Below are 13,630 nucleotides of genomic sequence, written 5' to 3'. Positions count from 1 at the left end.
TTTTCCTCCATGGATGAGCAAAAACGGTAAAAAAAAAAAAAAAAAAAAAACTATTTGTGGCAAACTGATTTCGCTACTGTCAATTTTAAGGTACGTTACAAGATAAAAGCTACATTTAGGCACACGCATATCCATATATGAGCTGATATTGCATTGTCACACTGCAGTGAGATAGATGTCTCTGGTCTGACCTGTGGAGAGGACAAATCTCCACTCGACATGCTTGGCCTTAATATTATTAATAATGCTACTTGTTTTCATTAAAGTCAGTGGCCACTACCGCCCATAATCCCCATAAGACGCGCACACTGTATGACGATAAACCATTACGCGGAGTAAGTGAAATCGATGACGTCCTGCTCATGTTGCCCAAATTAGAGTGGTGGTGACCTTGGATAACCTCAAGTTTTTATAGCTACGCGCGCCAAGATAATCGGATAATCGGGCTGATTTGGAGCCTTTTTTGAATCAAGTAGTCAAAGTTTCTCGTTCGCCAAAAAAATTATTAAAGATTAAAAAAAAAGAATACAAACATCAGTGTTATAGTAACAATAACACTCAAGCTGCACATTTGTTCTGTTCCATGTTTGGAAATCATGCTGTGCACGATAGCGAAGGCCACCACATTGGTCAGACTTTATTTTTTTTAAACCTCATTTACAAATGACCTGTTCCACCGTTGCCGCGGCGAACTCGAATTGTGTTTTCGTGGTGTTGGCGCGGAGGACGCAAGTGGAGTGCAGAAGACAAAAAAAAGTTTTTTATTCTCCCAAAAAAAAATAAAAAATAAAAAAGGCAAACAGGAACGATTACAAAATGATTCAAGTCAAAGAAAAAAAAACAAGATTGAAAGTAACAAATATGAGCAAGCAAAACATTAACCGCTACAAACAGGGGAACTGACATGGAGCGAAAGAACGCTAAATACAAACAAACTGACGAGACAACGAGGCACACCTGGATTTGACGCGGGCGGCCGGAGGGAGCCGATTGGTCGACGCGAGGAACGGGGCTGACGAGAACAGGTGGGAAGCAAAGCATAACGAGCAGACGAAAGAAAACGAGACAAAACGAGAACCAAAACTAAATAGAAGCTGAGCATCAAAACCACAGATATGAGCTTTTGTGAGCAAACTATACAAAAAAATAAAAATATAAACTTTTTTTTATTTATTTTTTTTTTTATTATTTTTTTTTTTTTGGTTGTTGTTTGTTTAATGTGGCACGGTGGCCGACTGGTTAGAGCGTCAGCCTCACAGTTCTGAGGACCCGGGTTTAATCCCCGGCCTGTGTGGAGTTTGCATGTTCTCCCCGTGCCTGCGTGGGTTTTCTCCGGGCACTCCGGTTCCTCCCACATCCCAAAAACATGCATTCATTGAAGACTCTAAATTGCCCGTCAGTGTGAATGTGAGTACGGATGGTTGTTTGTTTCTATGTGCCCTGCAATTGGCTGGCATCCAGTTCAGGGTGTACCCCGCCTCCTGCCCGATGACAGCTGGGATAGGCTCCAGCACGCCCGCGACCCTAGTGAGAAAATGGATGGATGGATGAAAATGTTTGTTTAATAATTCCCGAAACACGATGCGCGGCTGCGGGGGATTATATTACTATATTCTACCCTAACAACAGCGATTATGGGCAACCTTCAGGTCGTTGAACTCCTTCTGGAATGATGATGATGATGTTCCACCTTTCAGTTGTGGTCGATCCTTCCCCCTTCCAGATCTTTCCTCCTCCTCCTCCTCTTCATCTCGCTTGTCTGCGTTCCCTCCGCCCGACCATGAAGTGGCGCGCTCAATGCAGGCCACCTAAACACTATCTGCCTTCTGCCAGTGGCAAGAAGGATTAGAATGAATTGATCAGGATCAGCGCCCCCCCCCCCCCCCCCCCCCTCCGCTTGTTTTCGCATCCATCTGCGGACATCTCCTCTTCCTCTTCCTCTTCCCCCTCCTCTTCCTCTCCCTCGTCCCGCATTCCTCTGGTCGGCGACACTTTTATCAGGTGGTCTTTGCTCCCCCCCTGACTCAATCTACCAAATTGCTGCCAAGTGGCAAATCAACCAACTCGAAGCTCTGATGAAATCTAAGATTCCTTCGGAGGAGGGGGGAGGGGGTTTCTTCGTACAAGAGTATTTTGGCGTATTTTTCAGGAACATAATTCATAGATTAAAGGTGTCTTTTCCACAATAAAAGGTGTAATCCTCCATGAATAAAGTTGTATTTTTTTTATTCACTTATTGAAATATGACTTTATTCCCTGCTTCCACTTTGATATCATAATATTACGACTTTACCTTGGAAAATGAAACAATTCTCGTGAAATTACAACTTTTGACGTTTCATCCTGACAAAAGGTTCTTTTAAACACTGCATTTTTTACTCGGGGCTGAAAATGCAACTTTATTTCTCATGCTTTTTTTCTCCAAAAGATATGATTTTATTTTATTTTTTTCAAGTTACAGTGCCATAAAGCAACGATGCTCAGCGTTAAGTGGCCTTTTACTGTACGTGTTTGAAAATAAGGTCAGACAAATGTCACTTTACAGAATTGGGTTAAGTGAAGGTTCTTCATGATGAGCACATGTACAAATGTTAACGAAGGATGGATAATAAAATGCTTTTCATCTATTGCGTTGCGACGGGAAACGGAGTGCGTGCGTAGAGTAAACACGCACAATCACACGTGCGGGAAGTGTCAAATGAAAGAGCAAAGAGGTTTGCCATCAAAGCGTCACACAACGCGCGGCGAGCGAGATGCGGCCCGTGCCCTTCTCGCGTTTCCTTTGACACGCGGTAATAGATTCGGCGTGAGGCCCGCGCCGTGGCTAAGTGGCCTCACCTTTCACTGAAAACAAATCACTCGCTCGCCCGCTCGCTCGCTCTCATTCTTTCTTTCTCACACACACACACACACACACTCTTGATTTGTGACCTTCCGTTTTTCCGTCTCCCAGGGGTGCTCTCCTCTTCCTCGCCATCCTTTGAGTCTTATCGCATACCCTCCTCGTTCTTTCTTTCTTTTTTTTTTTTTTGCATGTATTCCTTTTTTCTCTCATTTTTCCCCCCCCTCTCAGACAAAACACTTCATTTTGATGGGACACTGCTGCAATGACGATGAACTTTATTGTCCTTTTTGGGAACTTTGTACTCCCCCCTTTTTTTTTTTTTTCACTTTACAATATGAAGTCCTTCAACACCAAATATTCATTTTCAATTGCATGCAAAAAAACATTCAGAATAAAATGCGGCCAAGTATTATCAGTGGTGGGAAGTAACAAATGTACTTTAAAAAAAAAAAAACATTTTTCAAGTGTCAGGTCTTTTTCTGACAATATTTGACTGACAAAACAATTGAATGTGCTCATTTAGTCCAAATGTCCTTGGTACTTATTTTAACCTCCTCAGATGACGACACGACGTTAAAAAAAAAAAAAAATGTAAATAGAGAAAAGTCAAGTCAGCTTTTGTACTTAATGTCAGACATTTTAGAGGCTTCCCCTTTTTACTTTTTTTTTTTTTTTAACTTTGTTATATCTGTGGGCTACTCAAGTGCAGAGAGTGAATGAATAAAAACAACACCCGACTGCTTGAGTGGATGTCAGCGGTGAGGCCTTAAAAACAACGAGACTACCCTCTAGTGGTGTGTGTGTGTGTGTTTGTGTGTGTTTGTTTAAATACCTTATTCATATTTGAAGACAAAACTCAATTGTGTAGCTATTGCATTAAAATGTTTGTCAATATTTTAGTTTTCCAGATTTTTTTTTTGGGGGGGGGGGGGGGGGATGGGGGGGATGGGGGATACCATGTGACACACTTGGGAGTCTGTCATGCATACTGCACTTGGCAAATGTTTCAAGGGTTGAAATTTGGCAGGGTTGCTAACAACACTCCCCTTTGTGGTGCGTTCAATCCAGAATGTTATTTTGAAGTATACTTTTGCTTTTGGTGTGTTTGCATACATTTTGAACACTGTTCCCAATACAAGACACTTGGGAACTGTTTCAATTGTAAAACAAAAACGTATTCTATGTTGTTTGAAGAGTGTGGTCCTGGACCTGCTATAAATAGAATTTGCAGTTGTGATGCCTAGTGTTGGGGAGTAACTAATTACTTTTTTTTCTTCTTCTTCTATCACTTTCCCCTTCTAAAGTCGACACTCGTGATCGGCTGTCTCTGGTCATGTGCCATCTTGCCGTAGTCGCAAACATGACACAATTTTCCAAATATGACCTCCAAGGACCATCTTGTGGAGCAATCTGTTAGTTTGTCGGAGATTCGGAAAAGGTTCGACTTTCAAACGGTTTCATCTTCATCATTTTGGACTTATTGTCTTAATTGTGCACATTGGTCATTAGGTCAACGTGGTATGGTAGAGTGGTACACATGCTGTAATGCAACAAACGCATTTTTTTTCAAATCATGTGTTTATATTTCATCATGTTTTGCGATCAGTTGATTATTTGGGTCAAGAACAAATATGTTTGTGAGTTGCAAAATCACGACCTATGGTTTCAATCCACTTTTTCCAAGAAAATGATTTTTTTTTTTTAATTTGGTAGCATTTTTCAAAACGAGTTGTTCACTTGACCCCCCCACCCCGACCGCCGCTTCCTTTTCAGAGTTTAAGAAATGATTGAGTGAACGTTCACAAGCAAAAATTCTCTTCCCCCAGCAACTGACACACGTACACACACGCGCGCACACACGCGCGCGCATGCGTACGTTCAATTTATCAAAATCATTTATGTTTTTTTAAACCAGGGGGAGTGCTTATTTTAGGAACCGAGATCGTCACTCGCTTCAAATGCCGATCTGTGACATTAATCAGCACAAAAGAGTCACCCTTTCCTGTCTTTTGTGTCTTTTGGACAAGTTGCCCTCTCATGTGCATCACACTTCTTTTTTTACAGTGTTTGTGTGTGCGTGTGTGTGTGTCACGGGGGTGGGGGGGGGGGGGTTGTTGCTGGCAGGAGGTTTGGGGGCCTTTCGTCCAAGTTCAAAACAAACCCCGCATAGTGTGCGTTTGTGTTCAAGTTGTTTTAAATGTTTGAATGTACTGTATTTGTATTTGCGGTGTGTGCGTGTGTGTGCGTGCGTGTGTGTGTGTCCCCTCATGCGTCAGAGGGTCTTTCTGTTACTGTGGTCCTGAGCAAACATATTAAGAACTAACTTATCACTGCTTCTCCAGCTCGAGGCCCCACACACACACACGCACGCACACACATACACACACACACACACACAACAAAGCCTAAACACACATTTACAAAACCATATTGAAGCTGAAAGCTGGCTGCCAACGCGCCCAAATGTCACCAATCTGTTGAGAAGCAGCGGGAGGCGGGGCGAGGCGGAGCGAGGCGGGCCGATCGGCGGGCGCGGATTGAGCCGGCGCTCGGGTGTCCCGGCGCGGATTTAAAAAAAGGCCGAGTCGTCGACGAGGGTCGGGGAGACGAGAGGCGCCGACGGACTCTTGACAAGCCTTCTTCTTTACGAGGCGCATCCCCGGAACTTGACGACACCCGAGATTCATTCAGACAGCGAGAAAACTTTTTGTTTTTATTTATTAGATTTTTTTTGTTTTGTTTTTGTTTTGTGGTTTTTTTTGGGGGGGGGGGGGAATTGCCGCATAGACGACGAACAACTTCTCTTGGTTGAAACGCTTCATTTCCACTCCCGTCTTTTGAACATCCAAATTGAAAACGATGATGACCGATGGACCATCTTCAAAATAAGACCACGCCAAAGAAACAGCGAAAATCCAAATAGTTTTGTTTTGGTTTTTTTCATTTTTTTTGGTCTTTGCCCAAATCCAAACTCGAAAGATGTTTTGTCGATCCGTTGCCCAGTTGCCGTTCTTTCCCGTCGTGATGCTGATTGTCGGCGCCCAAGTCCAGGCGGCACCCACGGAAAGAGGTAAACGAGCTTTTTGAAGTATCGGTTTGCTTTTTTGACTGATTTGACATCGATTATGAAATGAACTCGTTTCATCAATGATCTTGCTTAAGAAGTCCAACCGGCAATTTCGAGATAATGTTGACATACCGAAGGTTTTATCGCGATCCCCAGATAAAATGCAAATATGTAAATATGCAAATCTGTTTAGCGCGAGTCATCATCTTCACTATTGCCGAACATTTAATATGAATATGATGAATATGTTTGACGAGTTCAAGCTCCGATCCTGAATGAGTGCCATACTCTCGTTTGTTCTCTGAATTAAATAGTGTCACATGACATGAGCCTGACTTGTTGCTGTTATGTTAGAAGGTGAAGCGAAATATGAATTGTGGTATTTCCATTTCGACCTCGCCGGCATTCGGCGATCATCACGAAATGCCAAAAAAAGGAGACTCGAAGACATTTCGGCGAAAATGTCTGACTGAGTCGAGTTGTGATTTGACCTTTGACCTCATCTCAGTCAATTATCTCACGGGAGACGAATGAATGAGTTCCGCGCGCGGACATTGGTCGGCGTTTCAAGAGCGCTCGATATTGCGGCAAAAATACAAAAATGGAAACGTGAGACTTGATCCCAGTGAGCGGACCTGGGACGCGATACTTTTGGAAAGCTACAGAATTCTTGTTTGGGACAACACAGAAGAGCGAAGTTGGTTCATGACTTTGACTGTGGTTCTTCGGAGCAGGAAGATCGGCTTGGCGCTAGCTAGGGGGAAAAATCAAACTCGCAGTTTGGTTTTCGAGTTTATTTTCGGAGGCTCCGTGCGGCGGGAAGGATTTCGAACCGGGGACGTGTGTACACTGGAAACGAAATCTGAGTCGCAGTTACTGGAGGTGAGGCCACGGCAGAAAACGCGGTCAAACGGGCGAGAGGTTCAGAGGTCGAAACTGGGAGATCGGTCTGAGAAAGAATGCCGGGCGCTCTTGCGTCAAGATGGCGGCAAGCGGAGAGCCGAGTGTTCGGCGCCTGTTGCAGCTAACGTTAGGCGATGCAATCACAAGGCGGCGCTGTGAGTTCGTTAGCCTTCTTGCAGGTGAGCAGCAGGACCGCAGGAAAGACTGTCACCGCTACGGTTATTGTTTTGTTTTTTCTTGCGTTAGAATATTACGACAACCTCGACAATGACACCTCGTCCATTTTCATTTGTCTAGATCTGATGAAACCTCGGAACGGTCTTCCCGCTCTTCTTCATTTGTCAGCGGTACCCCCGAGGTCTTCGGCCTCGGCTCAGAGCGACTCCCTCGAGCGCCGGCGTCCCGAGGGCAGAGCGGCCGGACGAGGAGACGGAAGCGCCGCCTCCGAGAAGCGAGTCCAGATGCTGAAGGTGATCTCGGTGCTGGAGGGGATGCACCGGACGTTCAACAGCACACTGAGCGCCAGGATCGCCTTCGTGCCGCGAGGTTCGTTTTCTACCGCTTATCCACATTTTAAGTAGTCCGGCTTACTCTTACTAATCGAGCATTTCCAAGCTTTTATCCTTTTTCAGCTTTCTCGCTCTTTATTTTCCGCCTCATGGCTTGTTTGTCGGCCTAATGTCGCACGAATAGCGAAAAAACGGAGCACATCGCTAGCGTGGTTCTCCACTTTAAAAGTCCGATTTGGATGGAGCCCGTTCGTAGGAGGTGTGTGACGAAGCTTCCGGGATTGATGTCACAAAAGCTATTTCAAACCCAACGCAGAAGCGGCGAGAGTCGTGGCAGGACAACTCGTCTTGAGCATCTGACACTTCCTGGCCAGGAAGAGCAACTTCCCTACTCACCTTCATTCGTGTGATTTTAGTTTTATTCCCCCCCCCCCCCCTCTCTCTTTCCAAAACGCAAGTGGGTCGTCAAGGGGGAACCTGTTTTGAAGACGTGGCCCACGTCAAGATGGCCGTGCGGGGAGATTCCCTCGGGGAGCGCGCGAAGGTCCCACAAAGATGGCTGGGAAAGTGCCTTTGACTCCCGGAGGATTACTTCCGAGGGGAAAACCTTCTTGTTGGGATTCATAATGTAGCTTTTGTCACAACATGACTGACTTCTCTGATAAACCTCGTAAGGTGACGTTTGTTGTGACCCATATATATTAAGCGCAATTTATTCATTTCTAACCGATGATCAATCGTTAGGGTAACAATCGGATCGAAAACGCCGATCATCGGCCGTTCCGATGAAATGTCGTGCACGTCTACATCCGATCGGAATAGATGACGTCGCAAAAAAATGTCTCGTCCTAACAGGGCTGATATGAAATGAACTGCATAATGGCATCCAACAATAACTTTGCTTTGGATTTTGTGTTCTTTTTTTCTTCTTCTTTTCAGCAAGCGCCAGAAATTCAGGACGAAAAAATAAAACGGTAGGTCCCTTCTAATATTATCCGTCGATTTTCTACATCGAATAAACGCTTCAGGACCCCAGGCGACTTCACGTCGGTCGTGTAGATCGTGCGCAGTCCAAATTCGCCGGGCAGCGCTCGAGTACGCATCGGAGCACTCGCGGCTGCAGATTTTTTTTCCTAATTAGAGGCTAAATCTCGCTGACGACGATGGCGGCTGATCGCGGCCCGTCGCGAGTTTCGTCGGCCGCGGCCTGAAAGGCAGAAAATAGGACAGAATTTGAACATTTTCCTCAGGTGCAAGTCAAATATTTGGATTTGTGAGTAAGCTGCTGTTAATGTATGATGTTCAATGATTTTTGTGTGTGCATAATGCTTGCGACTTCTTCACCAAGCTGCCAAATTACACTCGTGCCGCTGATCCATGCACGTGGCGCATGCAGCGAACACATCGCCAAACACAAAACCCAATTTTTTGCGTTTTGAATTGACGCCGGGGGGGTGGGGGCAGCGTTGTGTTAACAATCGCATTTCGACGTGGCAATCTGGCAAATTCAGAAAGGCTCGCCCGCAGACACCTTTCAAAAATAGCTTGCCAGCAAAATGTTTACTTGATTGCCTCATTTCACACTTGACGAGCGGGCATGTACCCCAGACGCACAACCGTTCACATACAAGCCATTGAAAAGTTGTCATCGTTTAGATATTCGCATTCATGTTTTGATGTCGAGCCCAAATGTTTTCAGATAACCTAAAATTCCCGAAAGCATTCGGTCGAAGCATTTTCAAGCCTCGAGCGTTCGTGAACGTTCGGGGCAGATCCGCACGAGGATTGTTTTGCCCTCGACCGAGTCGTGCAAGTTGACAGAAGTCTTTTTTTTTTTTAGCGAAAGCCTCCCTTTTTAATTGTCTTTGCTGGTTTTCCGATGAGGCCGCGGTGACGTCCACCACCGGCCCGCCGGCGGCTGCCGACAGCACCGCATCCGGAGCCAGCGCCGGCGTCCTGGCGCCCGGCCTCACTGGCCGCAACTTCCGCAAGTCACTCCCGCCGCAGTCCAAGAAGACCAACAAAAGAGGTCAAAGCTGCTGCACGTAGCTGTTACATATTTGTCATCTGGGAAGTCAATATGTGAGGGAGGGACAATAGCCAAACAGATCCTGGAATTTTTAGAATCTATATGAAAAGAAGTGGAAGGACATTATCAGTTGGTGGCGCTAATGCGCCGTTAAGCTGCCGACAAAACCACAGAAGAAGACTGAAAAAAAGTCGCAGTGACGATACATTTGGTCCAGTCACGTTTTGTGCTGGCATTTCCATATTTGCAGATTATTACTTGTTTTATTCAGCACCGTGCGGTTGAGTGAAATTTATCTTTAGAAAAATGAAAGAAAGACAAAAGCAACGTTGGCGCTTTGACAGGGCTGAAATGGATTGATTTCCATTTTTTTTTTAAGTGATATGATGGCGGTCACGGAGCGAATGAACTTCCATCTCAAGGCGCCGCTCAAATTCAAATCCGAAAAATTCAGACCATGTCATTTCCCGCGACAGGCGTGAAAAGTAATTGAATTTTCAGCAGCCACTGCCGCAACTACGAATGGAGCAAAAAATCAAAGTACAAAATATGTGGTCGGAAGCTAAGGAGGGTTTTCAAATGAATGTTACTGTCTCCTCTTTTGTCTTCAAGCTAATTGTTGTTGTTGTTGTTGTTTTCAACAGTGTGTTTCTGGAAGTACTGCTCCCAGAACTGAGTTTGCAGCCCCCAACCCTCACTTGGCTCCCTTTGACCATCTCCCCCCTCCTCCCTTCATCCAACGGATCAATTATGGCCTTTGCTCTCTCCTGGCTCAGGGATGGGCAACCGGCAGTTCGTGGGCCACATGCGGCCACAAGAGCACACTTGGAGAGGCCCTTCCATTCATTTTAGGGGAAAAGACAAAAAAAATGTGGGTGTGGGGATTTGCAACAGCGTAGAGGAAATGTGGCTCGTCCCCACACTTGGAGTGGTCCCTTAATTAAGTTTAGATTGTTTTTTTTTTATTTATTCGAAATGTGGTAGAGGAAACATGGGCAGTGCCCACGTTCGGAGTGGCCCTTAAATGAATTTCTATTTCAATTCTAAATTAGTTTGCTCTACCGTAGCCGAGAAGTTTGAAGTTGTAATAATGCCAGTCACCACTAGATAGCAGACATCGCTAACGACGGCGCCGGATCTTCTCTACCGCAGAAGAAGAGCGCAGACGCCATGATGAAAATCAGCGGCGAGCGAGAGGAACGACGCAATGGCGACGAGAGAAAACTTGCAGCCCCCGCCGTCGTTTAAGTTGCTCGTCCCTGTCCACGTCGCCGTAAAAAAGACAAAAACAAGAAAAAAACAAGTGACCCACTCCTTGACCAACGCGTTTCCTTAAACATATGCCAAATTTGGATTCACCCATTGGCCTGCGCCCGTCCTGCCCAGTAGTTTCTATCTCGCTCCTGTAGACTCGTGTTTGACCTCTGCGTGCTTGGCAACTGTTGCTCGGACATCGGGAGGCGCCAAGCGGTCCCGCTCAGACCTTTTCATCCGACTCGTTAATTAACAAAAGTGACCGATCAAAGAAGACGATGTGTGCTCACGGCTGAGCGCATGAAAAAAAAAAAATCCCCGTTTAATATGCCCCCCCACCCTCCTTAAGACAGATGCACATTGTTTTTCTACGTGTATGCCTTTGTTAAATAAAGTCGTTGTCCAACGTGCCAACAACCCACGGCAACCATACACTGCAGATTGATTGATTTCTGTATTCTTCTGTTTCAACTTCATTTCTGATGCATTTGTATGATTCCTACAGGATATAATTTCAGTCGGGAAACGGACGACGCGCCCAAAAAAAAAAAAAAAAAAAAGGGCAATACGGATCGTCCACAAATTGACCATCTGGATTTGAACTTTTCTATTACAAATTGAATAGATCTTTTTTAATCATTGTCACAGGTACGACAAATTCAGCTCAAAAATTGTTTGCAGATAGAGATGGGAAGCGGGAAATAGAAAGAACATTTCATAATTCGTTCTGTGAGGCGACGTTCAAACTGAAAACATCTTCAAAAATATAAAAAAGGAGACTTTCGTGGGGATGGGGACGGTTTGGGATAGTCACCAGGTATCGGATTATCATTTATTTATGTTTATTTGTTAATGGCATAGCGGCCTCACAGTTCTGAGGTTGCGGGTTCGAATCCTGTGCGGGTTTTCGGTCTTTTGGGGCTTTTCTGCGGGACTTCCTTCCACATTCCAAAAATATGCTTTTAAATCTCATTTTGATGCCCAACAGGAACGCTCAAACAGTATTTGTAAAACCGGGCGACGTTCAACAAGGCAGTCTTAGGCATTGTTCATTGCACACGTGGTCCGTTCCGGTCGGCATGCGACGTTTTCCAGGAAATACGGCAGATGAGTTTGCTACAGAGCATTTTCAAGTGTACAAAAACCCCAGCAGATGTACAAAACCTCGCTAAAGTGTCTGTGAAAATAGCCGTCGGGAAACCGAATGGCACGAAAAGCAAAGCTGGGGCGCACTGCCAAATTGTCTGAAACGCTGTCGACGACGGCTGGCGGTGGAGAAACCAATGCTGAGTCGACGCCCTCAAAACCTTTGACGTCCATGCCACCTTTTGCGGCGGCCTTTTATCGTGTGCGGCCTCCGGTAATAATCATGCTGTCCAATCGCCGTTTCGATACGACACACACAAATGTCACGAGGTGAAATGAGTGTGTTTTGCGGTAAACTAATGCCTCATGCCATTTCAGATGCTTTATTGCGACACCAAACAACCTTTTACAAGTGCGGAGGCTTGTTAAATTGATGAATATCCCAAGCCAGAAACCCCCACCCAGCCCCCTCCCCAAAACCAAAACTACTCAATCACTGTATTTGTGCTGCGACTTTACATAGTGTTATTAGCCTTAGCGTAGCCGTACATTCCTCATGTGGCCGTTGCTATGGTAACAGAGATAAGTGTGTTTGCTGTTTGGATGAGTAAACTGTGCCTAATTACATTCGGAGCATTTCCCTGCCACCGTTGCCCGGTGACGAGTGTGCGCGTCTGTACATGCGTGTTTGTTGAGTGTGTAGATGTGTTCAATACGGAGGGCGCGCTCTTGCGCGCATCATCATTTCGCCTTCATTCAGCTGCGGCTCAACTTAAGCGTTCAGCGGATGTTCGAGGCCGTCGCCGGTCGAATTCCAGTCCGCTTCAAAGGTCAACGGCTTGCCGATAAATCGCGCAGGCGGTACGTTGCAAATCGGAATTATCGTCGCGATAATTATTGTTGAGCATTTCGACGACGCCGCACAACTGAAAGTTGAAGCAGCCAAAAGAAGAATCAGAAAAATCCCAGCAGACAAGATGCCGGTTGAATTCATAGGCTGAGTATTATAATCACAGAGTACTTGTGAAATCATGTCACATCTGCAAAAAAACAAAACAAAAATGAATAAAATTGTAATTTAGTTAGTGATTAAGCACACGACGTGTAGACGACATGAGTCCCACAGGACCCAAATGTGGACAACTGACATACTTTTCCTTGACTTCCTTGTTAAACCAGTGTGTCATTCATGTCACACTGTTTGAAAACAATTAGAAACATTTAATTGTTTGAACACAATCTCCACTTTCTGTCATACTTACAATTAATTTGCTGTAACAAAAATGTATCGCACAGACAAAAATTGCCCTATGTCCCGGCTACTTGATTTTCAACATTATATTTATTAAATTCATCCTAATGTTAATAAAAAAAAAACTTGAATGATGTGATCCAGGTTAAGTACTGAATGACGTGATGCTTAATTCAAAACATACATCGTTAACACAAACACAATTACATATTTGTAGAAATATCTGTAACAAAAAGAAGCAGAGGCAACAGCAAAACTTTCTCATGAAAAAAATTGCGTGACCCGACCGGAAAGGAATCAGTGCCACAATATTTTCCCAACATCAAAATTTAAATTTAAATGCACGAACCCAAATGTTAAGTACAGCTCTTTTTTCACAGTGGACAATGAAATAATACTTTGTGCATCAAAAAAAAAAAAAGACAAAAGGAGTAAACATGACACAAGTGGGTCACAGGCTAATTGGAGCTAGTGACGTACGTATCCATTTTAAAGCTTAACGCTACATGTAGCATTTTCTTCACATTTCCCAAGTGGGAAGAAGAAGAACAACAACAACAAGCTAGCTTTATTTTTTTTTCAACTGATTTAGGAGAATCTTGCATGGCTGAATCAGAAAATGACATCCATTTCTTTTGTTCAGGTCAGTTTTTTTTGTTTTTAAGCCAAGTTGTTACCAGTTTAT

At 44.6% G+C, this 13,630-nt stretch overlaps 2 protein-coding genes across 2 annotated transcripts in view; one reads left to right on the top strand and one right to left on the bottom strand.

Moving 5' to 3' along the window:
* Nucleotides 1–5,464: 5,464 nt before the first annotated feature.
* On the top strand, nt 5,465–11,012 carry urp2 (urotensin II-related peptide). The gene is made up of 5 exons (XM_061779729.1): nt 5,465–5,915; nt 7,113–7,361; nt 8,264–8,298; nt 9,209–9,353; nt 9,998–11,012. The coding sequence occupies exons 1-5, from the start codon at nt 5,825–5,827 to the stop codon at nt 10,027–10,029; spliced, it is 552 nt and encodes a 183-aa protein (XP_061635713.1). The 5' UTR covers nt 5,465–5,824; the 3' UTR covers nt 10,030–11,012.
* A 2,004-nt stretch (nt 11,013–13,016) lies between these two features.
* The window catches only part of ptk6b (PTK6 protein tyrosine kinase 6b), an 8,609-nt gene continuing 7,995 nt past the window's right edge, over nt 13,017–13,630 (bottom strand). Inside the window, exon 8 of the mRNA XM_061782636.1 lies at nt 13,017–13,630. This exon is cut by the window's right edge and continues 854 nt beyond it. The gene's annotated coding sequence lies outside the window, so the exon portion shown is untranslated.

This window comes from Phyllopteryx taeniolatus, chromosome 1 (assembly GCF_024500385.1).
Source record: "Phyllopteryx taeniolatus isolate TA_2022b chromosome 1, UOR_Ptae_1.2, whole genome shotgun sequence".
NCBI lineage: Eukaryota > Metazoa > Chordata > Actinopteri > Syngnathiformes > Syngnathidae > Phyllopteryx > Phyllopteryx taeniolatus.
Note: the sequence above shows the minus strand (reverse complement) of the source record. Positions and strands in the feature narration are given on the sequence as shown.

Excerpts from the sequence above, each read along its gene's own strand:
- urp2 (XM_061779729.1), top strand. The coding sequence starts at position 5,825 with ATGTTTTGTCGATCCGTTGCCCAGTTGCCGTTCTTTCCCGTCGTGATG. Across the intron at positions 8,299-9,208 it reads CAGGACGAAAAAATAAAACG|GCCGCGGTGACGTCCACCAC; the intron begins GTAGGTCCCTTC and ends TTTTCCGATGAG. Across the intron at positions 9,354-9,997 it reads CAAGAAGACCAACAAAAGAG|TGTGTTTCTGGAAGTACTGC; the intron begins GTCAAAGCTGCT and ends TGTTTTCAACAG.